Source organism: Cyprinodon tularosa, unplaced genomic scaffold, assembly GCF_016077235.1.
Source record: "Cyprinodon tularosa strain WSP-4 unplaced genomic scaffold, ASM1607723v1 ctg427, whole genome shotgun sequence".
NCBI classification, from domain to species: Eukaryota; Metazoa; Chordata; class Actinopteri; order Cyprinodontiformes; family Cyprinodontidae; genus Cyprinodon; species Cyprinodon tularosa.
This window is the reverse complement of record NW_024039149.1, coordinates 200,001-213,445: the sequence shown is the minus strand read 5'-3', so window position 1 is coordinate 213,445 and position 13,445 is coordinate 200,001. Positions and strand designations below refer to the sequence as shown.

Below are 13,445 nucleotides of genomic sequence, written 5' to 3'. Positions count from 1 at the left end.
CAGTCAGCTATACTGTAACTCAGTTCAATTCAGTTTATTTCTATAGCTCCAATTCACATCATGTCATCTCAGGTCACTTTCCAGTTCACCAGATCATCCAGTCAGATTGATTCAAAGTTTTCCATCTAAGGAAAACCAGCTGATTGCATCGAGGCATTGACTCGAAGGCAATCCCTCACATACATGAAATCCCAAATCACGGAAGCGTAACTGAATGCAAACTTTTTTATTTTGTTTCCCTAACATCTACATTGTGTTTCAATGCTGGACAGCAGACTGTTTCAGGCTGAACAAGAAACATTTACACCAACTTGTTCATCAAGTGTGAGACCATGATGAAATGAGTAAGAAAAGTGAAGGTAGCTGGGAGCAATATCAAAATATCAAACAGGACCAGAAGCGATTAAAGCCAAATGCATCATTAAGTCTATACTCTAAACTCACTTTGATTTCCTCTTTGCTAAAAATCTACTTTCACACACAAACAACCTGCACATCCAAATACATCGTTAGTCTCCAAAAGTCTCCAGGCTTCTGCTTGTTGAATTCACCATCCATAGGAGGAATGTCTAGATGTCACCCAGGGAGGAGGATGATGGGGGTACGGGTGCCTTCTGCTCGTCATCCCTCTCCACCTCCTCCTCTCAATGGGAAAATCACGCTGAAAACGAGGATGGAAACGACCACCTGAACAGAGCAAGGAAAGGTCATGCGGCCTCCTGAGCCGTTCTGTAGGGAATCCAACTCGTTTTTGGCTACAGCCACAGTTGGTCTCAGTGGAAACAGAGAAATCAGTAAGCTATGGTGATATTTAATCAGTTTGGAGGAAAAGGCTTCACACAATGTAGGTCCTGCAGGAGTGGGATTAAGCTATCAGCTAGTATAGGTTATGGGAACAGCCGGGCTAACGTTAGCCCTGGCTAACAGATGGGCTAACGTTAGCCATGGCTAACAGACGGGCTAACGTCCCTCCCCAAAAATAGTAAGCGTAAAATTAGTAATGTGCTTTGATGGCGCAGTGGTTAGCGCACACGACCCATATAGGGAGGCTTTAGTCCTCATTGTGGACTAGAGACTGACATTTTTTCGGGAATCCCACGGGTCATGGGATTCCCGTGGGATGGGAGTCACTATTGGGACGGTACAGGATTAAACATTAACGGGAGCAGACGGGAGCGGGAGCAAACTAATAGAAACTTAAAAAAACTAGGATCGATGCCAAAAAATAAAATAAAATGGAAAGAAAAAAAATCCAGTACTGGCGCCGCCATCTTGTAGTTTTTTTCCTTGAAGCCTACACTATGTCAATGTCAAATTTATTTATATAGCACTTTAAAAACAGGTATAAAACTGCAACAAAGTGCTGTACAGGACAAACAATAGTAATAATTAATAAAAACAGATTATCAAAACACTTCAAGTAAATGCCAAAGAATAAAAATGAGTTTTAAGAAGCGATTTAAAATGATCCAGGCTGTGGGCAGATTTAATTTGAAAAGGTAAATTGTTCCATAGAATTGGAGCAACAACAGAAAAAGCCCGATCTCCTTTCCTCTTAAGTCGGGTCCGAGGGACTGTCAGTAATAGCTGATTATTTGATCGTAAGCTTCTGGATACAGAATGAAATTTTAAAAGGTCCCGAAGATAGGGAGGAGCTAATCCATTTAAAACCTTATAAGTTAATTAAAGAATCTTAAAATCTATTCGATAAAAGACGGGCAGCCAATGTAAAGAGGCCAGTATGGGCCTTATATGGTCACGCTTCCTGGTTCCTGTAAGAAGCCGTGCCGCTGCGTTCTGGAGCATTTGAAGTCGCTGCATCTGTGATTTATCCATGCCTCTATATAATGAATTGCAATAATCCAAACGAGATGTGATGAAAGCATGGATAAGTCCTTCAAAGTCCTTAAAACAAAAATAGGATTTAATTTTTGCTAAAATACGCAGGTGATAAAAACTTGATCTAACAACAGAGCTAACTTGTTTATCTAGCTTTAAACAGCTATCAAAAGTGAAACCAAGATTCCTAGCAGAGGTCTGACAAAACTGAGCAAAGAACCAAGAATCAGATCTGGATTTGTAGTCTGAGGACTTTGACCAAATAATTAAACTTGGGTTTTTCTGTGATTGAAGTGAAGTAAATTTTGTTCCATCCAAGATTTGACTTCAGCTAAACAATCCATCAATAGCTGAAGAGATTCAGTTTTACCATTCTGTAGTTTAAGGGGCATATAAATCTGGACATCATCTGCAAAAACTATAATGCGGGTCAAAAAAACTACACAACCCAAAAACCAACAGTGCTTTCACTCGCGCTCAAAAACAACAATGGAGGGACCAACAGTTACTAGAGATAGAAACAGGAACTTAACTGACCCTTCATAGATATTCAGATTCAATTTATTGGCAGAAATCCTATTGAAGACAACAAGAATGGGAGTGGTGCAGGAGCGGGAGTCATTCTGAATGGGAGCGGGATGGGAGTGGGAGTAATTTCACAAGGAGTGGGACGGGACAGGATTTAGATTTCTACTCTGGCCCGGGATCGGGACACAATTTTTTTCTGTGGGAGTGGGACGGGACAGGAGTGAAAATCCACTCCCGTGTCAGTCTCTATTGTGGACGACCTGGGTTCAAATCCAGCCTGTGGTCATTTGCCGCATGCCTCTCTCATACTCGCTTTCCACCCTTGTGCAATCATGTTCGCACATCTGAAAACAGTTTAGCTCGTTACAGAAGCTACAAAACTGACCTGCCTTTGAGCAGATTGAGTTTCTGGAGTATCACACTTGTGGTGTCAATTGAACGCCCAAAATGGCCAGAAACAGAGAACTTTCGTCTGAAACTCGACAATGTATTCTTGTTCTTAGAAATGAAGGCTATTCAATGCGAGAAATTGCTAAAAATTTGAAGATTTCCTACAACGGTGTGTACTACTCCCTTCAGAGGACAGCACAAACAGGCTCTAACCAGAGTAGAAAAAGAAGTGGGAGGCCGCGTTGCACAACTGAGCAAGAAGATAAGTACATTAGAGTCTCTAGTTTGAGAAACAGACGCCTCACAGGTCCCCAAATGGCATCTTCATTAAATAGTACCCGCAGTAGGGTTTTCTAATCATCAATTATCCTTCTGAGCCAATAAGCAAACACATTGTACCATTAGAACACTGGAGTGATAGTTGCTGGAAAGATATTGCACCAAAAACCAGACATTTGCAGCTAGAATAGTCATTTACCACATTAGCAATGTATAGAGTGTATTTCTTTAAAGTTGAGACTAGTTTAAAGTTATCTTCATTGAAAAGTACAGCGCTTTTCCTTCAAAAGTAAGGACATTTCAATGTGACCCCAAACTTTTGAACAGTAGGGTAAATCTAATCTTTTTGAGCTTTATGTTTTCCTTTCATGCTAACCTTATGGTATATAATGCGTAATCTGAAGAAAGAAACAACTGAAATGCAGATAAACACGGTTTAATCATATTTTGCTGGACTGCTCTGAGCGTGTCCCATCATGACAGAGAACCAGTTTAACGAAGAACATGTAAAAAAGCATAAAAATTGTCACACAAAAGTAGTAAAAGAGAGTTAATGATAAAAATAAGTAATTTTAGAACCCTAATTACATTATTTATGGATACCAGGATGTATATCTGTTGGCGCATGCGCAGGACGGATCGTGACAGTGAGCATCCTAATAAAGCGCTGTACTCACCAGTATTGAACTGGGAGCCCATCTGGAAGCGTTCAGCTCTGCTCTGTGGTCGGTACTGGTGTGGTAGCAATGGCCTAGCAGGAGGAAATCTCTGAAAACCTGTCAGGGGAAAAACAGGAAGGAAGAGAGAAAGTTAGAACTCCACAGAAGTCAGCTCTGGTCATTTCGATCCGTCCCAGAAGCACGATCCGACCTGAGCATGCGTGAACAGAATAATAACAGTCCGATTGCCGTAAACTATGTAATAGCAGAACTGTAAATATTCAATTATATACTTAAAACATTAAATGATAAAAAACTACATTGTATAGAAAATATTGAAGACTTTTCTGGAAGATAAATGGATACATTTTACATTCTATTGTATTGCGCGAAATCATCGGACATGTTCATCGCATCAGCGTAAGGTTACAAAGGCTATTCAAGTGTTTTTTTAATGTATTGCGTTTTTAAAAAAATCTATTTTAAGAATTTGCAATATTTATGCAAAAACAAAAATATTCAAAGAAACTCTCCGCCCAAAAAAGACAAAAGAATAAAAAAGTAAGTAAAACAAAGTATTACCTACCCAGAAGTTATTCTGTTCGCGCGCGCAGGACGGATCGTGCTTCCGGGACGGATCGGGTAGCGACAGTTTTTTTTTTTTATAAGAAAGAAATCGGCTGCATGTAGGCCGCCATTTTTTTTAGCAGGGAGACGTCACCTGGACGAGGACATGGAGCGGAAAAACGACAAACTCCAACAAAAGCAGGGCTCTGCAGTCTGCGCTGATGGACATGATGTGGCCAGGCCGCCAAAACCGGAGCATCTGGAAGCCAAAAAACAACCGTGGTTATAATCAACCACTTTCACGTGATTAAGGAATAAACTCTGCCGCGTGGAATCGGATCTGGAAACCTAGCTGGCATTCAAACAAGTTTAAAGACACACACTGATCTCTATAAACATTTAGTTTCACGCAGACATGTTCACAAGTCTCAATTCTTGAGTATGCCGTTCACAATAAGGAATTAATCGCATAATATGCTAATCACATGTATAATTAAAATAGGTGCAATAATATGCAGAGGCATTCCTTTTCTTTCTATCTCTGTCACTATTAACTCGTCCAAGATTAACTTCAATTTAATCTTGGAGACTTTTTCTGCAGCCAACTCCCTTAGAGGTTTGGTTACTGTGCTGCAACTTGCTGAGCAATATCTCTCCTCTATCGCTGGCATAAAGTTTTTAAAGCTGGGCTTTTTTCCTTTTGTCAGAAAGGACTCGATATGCTGCTCTGTCCCTCTACTCTTGCTGGGTGTTTTGATTGCTTTACTGAATTCAGAGAACCTGTAGATGAGCATTGATGTTTATTAATATAAGTACCTAGCCTTCTCCAATACCAGTTTTTTTAAAGTGTAGTAAAGTAGTGGTAGTAAAGTACCAACATTTATTAAAGGTATACAGCAAAGGTCACGGATTAGCGGAACTGCTGGCTAATCCAGACCCAACCTGATTTAATACATTTATAAATTACCACATGTTGTCTGACAACAGTGTCTAAGCATCACTTGAGCCGCTTCTCTATGGAAGCAAAGCGTTACCATATTGAAAATGAAAAAGCATTTCCAGAAATGCTTTTTCATTTTAAGAATGTGGCTGCATTGTTTGACTCATAAATGAAATTAGTAATCAATTATCCTGTTTGCATTTTCATTTTCTTCTTTATCACCGCTCATCCTTTTACGTAATTAAAATGAAAAAGAAAAAGACATTTGAGATTTATTTTTCAAAATGTACCCCTGCAAATGCATAGCAAAATTCAATTTGAAATGTAAAATTTGAAAATGAAAAAGCATTTCCAGAAATGTAGAGGGGTCAATAAATGCTTTACCTGAATTATTTATCAAGGTAAAACAAATAAAGAGTTTAAACATTAGTTAGAGTTTAAACATTTACCTCCCTTGACCGAACGCTCTGGCGATCATCCAGGATTCATAGAACCGTAGTTACATACGTAACTCGCGTTCTATTTCATGCCTACTGACTGCCAGAGGCAGTGCTTCAAGCACTGAATGACACATGTCAACAGGGTCCTGAGGGATGCAAAGAAAGAAAAAAAAAAACACCCGCCAGAACCTGGCAACAACAACAGCACCTACATCAGCGGGACGCATAAGGTAGTTGCTGCAGGACACCCTGTGGAGGATGAGGTGTCACCCAATTGAACGTGGTCAAGGTGCTCAGTGCCGACCAGGAGGCTGCTTTGCAGATGCGCTCCAGGGGTACCCCTGTCATGACAGACCTCTCACACCAACCACCCAGTAGGGGCTTACCCTGCAAGGTGTATGCCTGAGATATGGCCCCCAAGAGCCAACGATCCAGCCTCTGTTTTGATTGGGCACAACCTCTCTGAGGGCCAGCATGGCATATAAAGAGGCTGTCAGTCGCTGTGGAGCAGATATAGGCCTCAAGGGCTTTGACTGGGCACAGAGATTCAGAAGGGGTCCCAGAGACAAATCGGGATAACTGAAGGGGTGAGAGGCTGTCAGCCACTGCGAGGACTTTGAGGACGAATGAGGCATTGGTCCACAGTGTAACTGAGCCATCCAGGTTCCACCTGCAACAATGTTCAGACACAGAAAGGGCGTGCAATTCCCCCACAAGCCTAGCAAAGGCCATGGCAAGCAGGAAGGCCATCTTCCACGAGAGCCACTTCAACTCTACTACTGTCACTGGCTCAAATGGCAGAGAATGAAGAGCCTTCAGTAAGAGGCATATGAAGAACCCATGTAGGAGCTATCAGGCACCTTGGAGGATGTAAAAGTCTGGCACCCTTCAGGGACTGAACAACCTCCCTACATCTTCCAACAGAGCAACTGTTGAACCCAACATGTCAATGGGAAATGGCTGCCACTTTCTATGCGGCAGCCATTTCCCATTGGTAGACCCCTCCCACATTTTAAAGTGGGAGGGGTCTACCCCAGGTCCAACAACCCTTGAAGAAAGGTCAACAAAAAATGGCTAGGACAATGCATGGGGTCTAGCACCCTATCACCACACCAGGCACCAAACGCTGCTGAACTGGCAGAAAAGACAGCCTGGGCAGAAGGCCCCAATGTGCAGCCATGGTGCGACCTCCAAATAAGGAGGCGTAGGGCTTGGTCAAAGACCAAAAGTTAGAGCTGCAGGCGGTCTGGGTCGTGTTGAAGAATCCAACCCCCCATCTGGGAGAGGAGGTCCAACCTGGGAAGGAACATCAGAGTCGGAGCAGAGCTTGCACAGCAGAACAAACCAAGTCATGCCCAGTGGGGGCAGTGGGTCATGTCTCTGGAGACAAAGAGGTCCCCCCCTGCTCTACATGAATGTCAGCCAGATGTGATCCACCATCTCTGGGTGAAGCCACCACTTTCCTGTAAGGGGTGACGTGCGAGTGAGGAGTTCTGCAGGCCGGGAATGTAGGCTGCCCTGCAGCTGGCGAGGTTGGGTACTGCCCAAACCAGAAGTAGTTGGGTCAGGGACAGCAGCCACTGGGACCTGAACCCCCTTGGTGGTTGGTGTAAAAGACCGCCGTGGTGTTGTCCGATCGGACCAACACGTGCCTCCCCCGCAACCTAAGTGCACTAAGTGCAAGTGCTACAGCCAGCAGTTCTATGGCCTTGATGTGTTCTCTCCGTTGTTGAGCAGACAACACTCCTTGCACTGTACAGCCCTGCCAGGTTGGACCTCAGCCTCACACAGCCTCCCTTCGGCATGAAAGGGGACCAAGTGGAACCTTTGTGACGTAGAATCTGTCCCTCCACTGAGACAGAAGACACTGTGGCACCATGCGGATTTGCTAATGTCAGGTTGTTCATCCGCATATGCAGACAAAGTGGGGAGAGAAGTCCAAAGTTGAAGCACACTGGACGCAACAGTGAGTGTGCCCAGCAGGTGCAGATAATCCAGAAAACGTGGCACTGTGAGGCCTGAGGGCTTTGGTCCAATAGGCATACTTGGAAAAAGATGCCAAAAGCTGCCACCGGGAGGGCGTCCTTATCAGGGATCGAACCCTCTTTGGAAGCAGGGTAAAAACTCAACCCCTGATTGAGGGTGTGGCTGAAGGGAGTGGAGGAGGGACTTCAGTTGGCATCACCTGGGAATGCTGGAGGAGGCCGGAACCCATCCAACGGGGCTCTCCACTGCCGGTGTTGATGGCCCCACGAGCCCTGGAGAAGTTCTGAGGGGAAAGTTATCGATACATTTAGTTTTTTTTTTTTAACACCATAGTTTAGCCGTAACAGTAGGATAAACCAACTGTGATGTGATTGTCAAACCTGAGTTAGGAGCTCGTTGGCAGGACCATGGAGGTGCAAGTAGACGGTGATCCAAACCATCTCTCTGATTCTGAGACACTAAGAAATAAAATAAATTGACAACAATTCTTATTAAATTCCTGTACACATACATTTCAAGCATAAATGCTGTTAGGTTGGTGGTCAAACCATTAAATTCAGTTTATTTATATAGCACCAACACATGTCATCTTTACTGTGACATTTTAACCAGATCATCCAGTCAGACTGATTCAAAGGTTTCTAAGGAAAACCAGCTGATTGCATCGACACATTAACTCGAAGGCAATGCCTCACACCATGCATGCTTATAGTGACAGTGGAGAGGAAAAACTCCCTTTTAACAGAAAGAAACCTCAGGCTCAGTGTGAGCGGCCATCTGCTGAGGCCGACTGGGGTTCAAGGACACAGAAGCAGACATAGAAAAAGAAGCATAGATACAAAAGGCAACGTCAACCAGCTCCACAGGCGGCCCCGTCCAGGAAACACACAGCCAGGCAGACGAGCTCCGAGCCAGCTCCCATGTCAGAGGATGAAGAGAGCACATCCAGTTAGTCACAGTCAGAGAAACAGGACTACACTGAAAAACAGGCCAATCTCCAACATCTAGAAACAAAGGTGTTGATGGCAGCAGCACAGCTGATATTTCTCTCCAGGATGGAGTCACAGCCAAACAGGAACAGACCAGATGAAGCTACTATGAGAAAAAGCAGAGAGAGCATAAAGCTAAGTGGTTGAGCTAATAAATACTGCAGAAGTGGAGAATAGAGATGGAATAAAGCAGAATGATGAATGTCCTCCGGCAGTCTAAGTCTATAGCAGCATAACTATAGAGATAGCTCAGGATAACCTGAGCCACTAAGTTTGAGATTTATTAAAAAGGAAAATTGTAACCCTAACATGCATACTGACATAATTAAGCTCCTTGAACATTCACATTCACCCATGCACACCAAACTGCTAAACAAGCCAAGAACACATCAACATGTGGCAAAAGAGGAAGTTGGAATGAAAGCAACAACTGTCCTAAAAGTATGACACACACACTGATCCACTAACTATACAAGGTGACCCATGCTCACCTTTCAGACATTATCAGTCCAAAAATATGAGAAAGAAATGCAGCATTAGCAAAATAATTCTAGCATCAATGACTTTGGTCAAAACTGGAATCATGATTATTTAAAAGATTAATGATGGAGTTTGAAAAATCAAAGCACTTTTGGAGAACATGCAGCGTTGGTTGAACCATCCGTTAAAATAATTATCAAAATAATTGGCAGGGTCTTAAAGGAATAGTACACCCAAAACATGATTAGCCTTCATTTTCTACTCACCCCCATGCTGAACAACACTCTGGAGTACTTTTTTGATATCTCAAATGCATCTGGAGATCTGGGAGGCTTCTTGCTGTCTGCTGACATTCAAATAATGGAGGTCAATGGCGCCCGAGGCAGAAAGGTCCATAAAAGTCCACCAAAATGTGTCAATATTCCTCCATACTGCTCGTCCAATGTATTCCAAGTGTCCTGAGTGGGTAGCGTCCAGAATTTACTCGAAACGAAGTCATTTAGAATGTTTTTAGAGCATAAACAGTAGTGTATAGGATTTCCTGAAAGCGCGTTCACGAGGCTACGGAAACCGCGGCAGACCAAACCAGATGAAAGTGCGCATTCAGTTCGGCAAAGAACTCATGCTCTTCCTCAACACTGAAGTCCTCAGACATTTTTCTTTCGTTGTTTCTTTCTTTGCACAGGTAAACAGCACATTTCTTCTTCTACGCTTGCATTATCGGCAGAGCAGACGCTGAATGTGCACTTTCATCTGGTTTGGTCTGCCGCGGTTTCCGTAGACTCGTGAACGCGCTTTTAGGAAATCCTATACACTACTGTTTATGCTCTAAAAACATTCTAAATGACTTCGTTTCGAGTAAATTCTGGACGCTACCCACTCAGGACACTTGGAATACATTGGACGAGCAGTATGGAGGAATATTGACACGTTTTTGTGGACTTTTATGGACCTTTCTGCCTCGGGCGCCATAGACCTCCATTATTTGAATGTCAGCAGACAGCAAGAAGCCTCCCAGATCTCCAGATGCATTTGAGATATCAAAAAAGTACTCCAGAGTGTTGTTCAGTATGGGGGTGAGTAGAAAATGAAGGCTAATCATGTTTTGGGTGTACTATTCCTTTAAGGGGAACACTTATCAGTTCATTTTTATAAAAATGCGCTGTAAGAAAAAGCTGGGAAAAGCACTCAGTAACAACCATTTGCTCACCAGCTCAGAGCTCATCTACCCAACAGTTTCTTTCCTAAACAGAGCCACCTGCACAGCTAGCGTACCTTTGCTAACATAGAGCGTATTTATAGATCAGCTCTTCTTGTATGCCCACCTGTCTCCTTGAACCCCAGTCGGCCTCAGCAGATGGCCGCTCACAGTGAGCTTGACTCTGCTAGAGGTTTCCTTCTGTTTAAATGGAGTTTTTCCTCTCCACTATCTCTGCACGCATGTTCAGTGTGAGGGATTGCTGAAGAGTCAACAACAAAATACAAGCCAATATCTACTGTCACTACCGGCTCATCCAGGACGACGGTTTGAACCAATCTGACTGAATGATGTGATTAAATTGGCCCACATATATAAACTAGGGAAGCACTTTAAGGTAATGATTTCACCTAATGAATTGTATAGATTTTGACACATCAAATAACACAATTTCATTATTTGTTTTATTATTATTTTGAGCAAAATAATGTAATGAAATTAATGAAGTGGGGAAAAAAATGTTGACACTAAGAAGAGCAAGTACAGCTGTTGTATGGAGGCTGCATCCTGACAATGCATGAGGTTGGGAGGTCATTTCATGCTAGCGTCAGGATTACCGGCCATCAGGGAGTCAGAGTGGCTCGATTCTGGAAAAGAAGCTAAATTGAAAACTCTGGCAAATGCTTTAAAGGTTCACATCGCCCAGAGACACGAAACAAGACAGAATATTCATATTTCTGCGTAGGATTTGTGAAATGATGGTATGTCTTTTCTCAGCCTAACTGGCTTGAAGGGAAGGCCAGGAGAGATAAAGATCAGTGGTTAAGGCTTCCTCAGCCTCCCTTAAGGAACGGAAGACAGCTGTTGTAAAAGATTTTATCTGACAAGTGAAACATGTATGTCCTTGATGGACTGAAGTTGTTTTTCTTGGGAGCAACCAATGTGCATATAAGGAGCAGTGGTTTCAAAAGTACACACATTTGTTACTTCAGTAGAAGTATAGATACTGCAGCTTAAAAACACTCTGGTAAAAGTTGAAGTATCAAGTTGACCTCTTTACTTAAGTAAAAGTGAAAAAGTATGTGCTCCAAAAACTACTTAAAGTATAAAAGTATAAAGTAACCTTTAAGAAAAACGCCAGATGCCACTATATGAACTAAAAGCTCAATTTTTCGACTATTTTGAAAAATTCTCTGAGATAGGGCCAAGCATGAGGGAGGTCTGGTTGGTCTCCGTCTCCCGATACGCTCTCGCCTGTGTCCGACCTTTCAGACATTCCAACATCTTTTTCTGAATCCAACATTGTAGCATGGCATAGACAATTCACGTTAGCAGTTTGAAGAACACCTGCTTGCTTCTGATTTCCTTTAGCTAACCAATGAGTGTTTGCGTTATACGACTCATCCATGGACTGAAATACATATTTATAAACATTAAACCAGGGGTAAATAATCAAAAATCAGTGGGGTCCGAATAAAGACAATCAACCAGTAAATGTCAGGAGACATTTTTAATGATCTGTTACTTTAAACAGAATTTAACACTGAAATAAAATGACGTATTTATGCATTAATGTTATGCATTGAATAAAAAAAATAAAAATAGAAATTGTCAAATATTGCATCCTGTTCTATCTGAGAGGAGTTTACACTTGTACGACTGTATTCCTGTATATCCATCAGTAGTTAAAAGACAAGATTCAGCAAATGCAAATTCTGCCTGTAAAATAATGACAGAGCAATTGTCGCTGTACGATCTGAAGCCTCATTTGGAGCTTTTAAACAGGCTTTTGAAAAACTTTGATAATTTGCTGCTGTAATATTATAGATTATTTAGAATAAAAAGCTAGCAGATGTGCATAATCAAAAAATAACAAATACAGTTATAGAGCATTCAGTATTGTAAGAAAGCCCACACTGTTTCTGAATAAATACATTATTGTATGAGTTACGTTCCGTTTATGTCTCTTTCCTTGTAAGTCTGAAATGTCCCATGCTCCTGAATGCACCATAGCTGTCTGACGCTCGCGAATGCATCACTGGTCTGTGTAGACGCGCGTCTGATTTTCAGCTGAAGACAAAGCTTTGCAGTTTTAAAACCCACGTCGGCTAATCGCTGCTTATTGTTGTGTGTGAATAACGAGACTACAACAAATACATCAGCTTTACCTCGGACAAAATCTTTGGATTTAATGTTGTTCATAACATCGCAGTCCGCTAATCCGTGAGCTGTGCTTTAAACCGAAGCCAAGAGTAACGAGTAACGTTTGTTTTAAAAATGTAAGGAATAGAAAGTAAAGACACTTTATGTAAAAATGTAATGAGTAGAAGTCAGAAGTAGGAGGAAAAATAAATAATGGAGTAAAGTATAGATACCTAAAAAGTGTACTTAAGTAGAGTAACGAAGTATTTGTACTTCGTTACTTGACACCTGTGATAAGGAGTGTGCAGGTGGTGCAGCGGTTAGCGTGCATGACCCATGTAAGGAGGCCTAAAGCTACATTCACACCTAAAGCAGCAGGAGCAGCAAAAATGCACGTGCTGCTTCATCTGTGATGCTGTACAAGTTTAGTTCTGACAAATCTGCTTCAGCTGCGGGGTGGAAAAGTGGGTCTGAGCTACCCTTTCTTTTCCTGGAACAATGGCGGCTATATTTGCTGTGATCAGTGGGAATGAAGTCATTGAAAATCCCATTCAACAGCAGCCTATAGCCCGGTTTACTCTTCGCGATTTGCCACGCAGCTGGATGGCGGTTTTCATGTACGTAATCCAAACTGCAGGCACCAGCATAATAAAAGCCAACATATTCTGCCGGCAGGTTTCTACATTTGAAGTTAATTTAGGCGTTAATAAACTGTTTCAGAGGAGTGATCATAGCGCTCTGCATCAGCAGCGCTGCGTCTGACTCCCTGCCAGCTCCCAGATCAGCTTCTCTCATTGGTTGATGTGGCACATCCAGCAGCTAAAGTAAAATTTTTCCAACTCCAGCAGCTTTGCAGCCCGTCGCGTGCGTCAGATGCTCAAACGCGCTGCGGGATATTTTGCGGCACCTTGATGCGCGTCAACAATTGACTTGCATGTAAACTAGCTGCCTTTGCTGCTTGCGCTTTGAACGTAGCATTAGTCCTCGACGCGGCCGACCCGCATTCAT

General features: G+C 42.5%; 1 protein-coding gene across 1 annotated transcript in view; it reads right to left on the bottom strand.

Annotated features, from left to right (window-relative positions):
- Positions 1–364: 364 nt before the first annotated feature.
- The window catches only part of LOC119792641 (PC-esterase domain-containing protein 1A-like), a 34,576-nt gene continuing 21,495 nt past the window's right edge, over positions 365–13,445 (bottom strand). The window contains exons 7-11 of the mRNA XM_038299370.1: positions 8,009–8,086; positions 7,828–7,911; positions 4,417–4,521; positions 3,714–3,812; positions 365–687 (exon numbers count right to left, since the gene is read on the bottom strand). Of these exons, the coding sequence (XP_038155298.1) occupies positions 548–687; positions 3,714–3,812; positions 4,417–4,521; positions 7,828–7,911; positions 8,009–8,086 (506 nt within the window). The 3' untranslated portion in view covers positions 365–547. The remainder of the gene's footprint in view (positions 688–3,713; positions 3,813–4,416; positions 4,522–7,827; positions 7,912–8,008; positions 8,087–13,445) is intronic.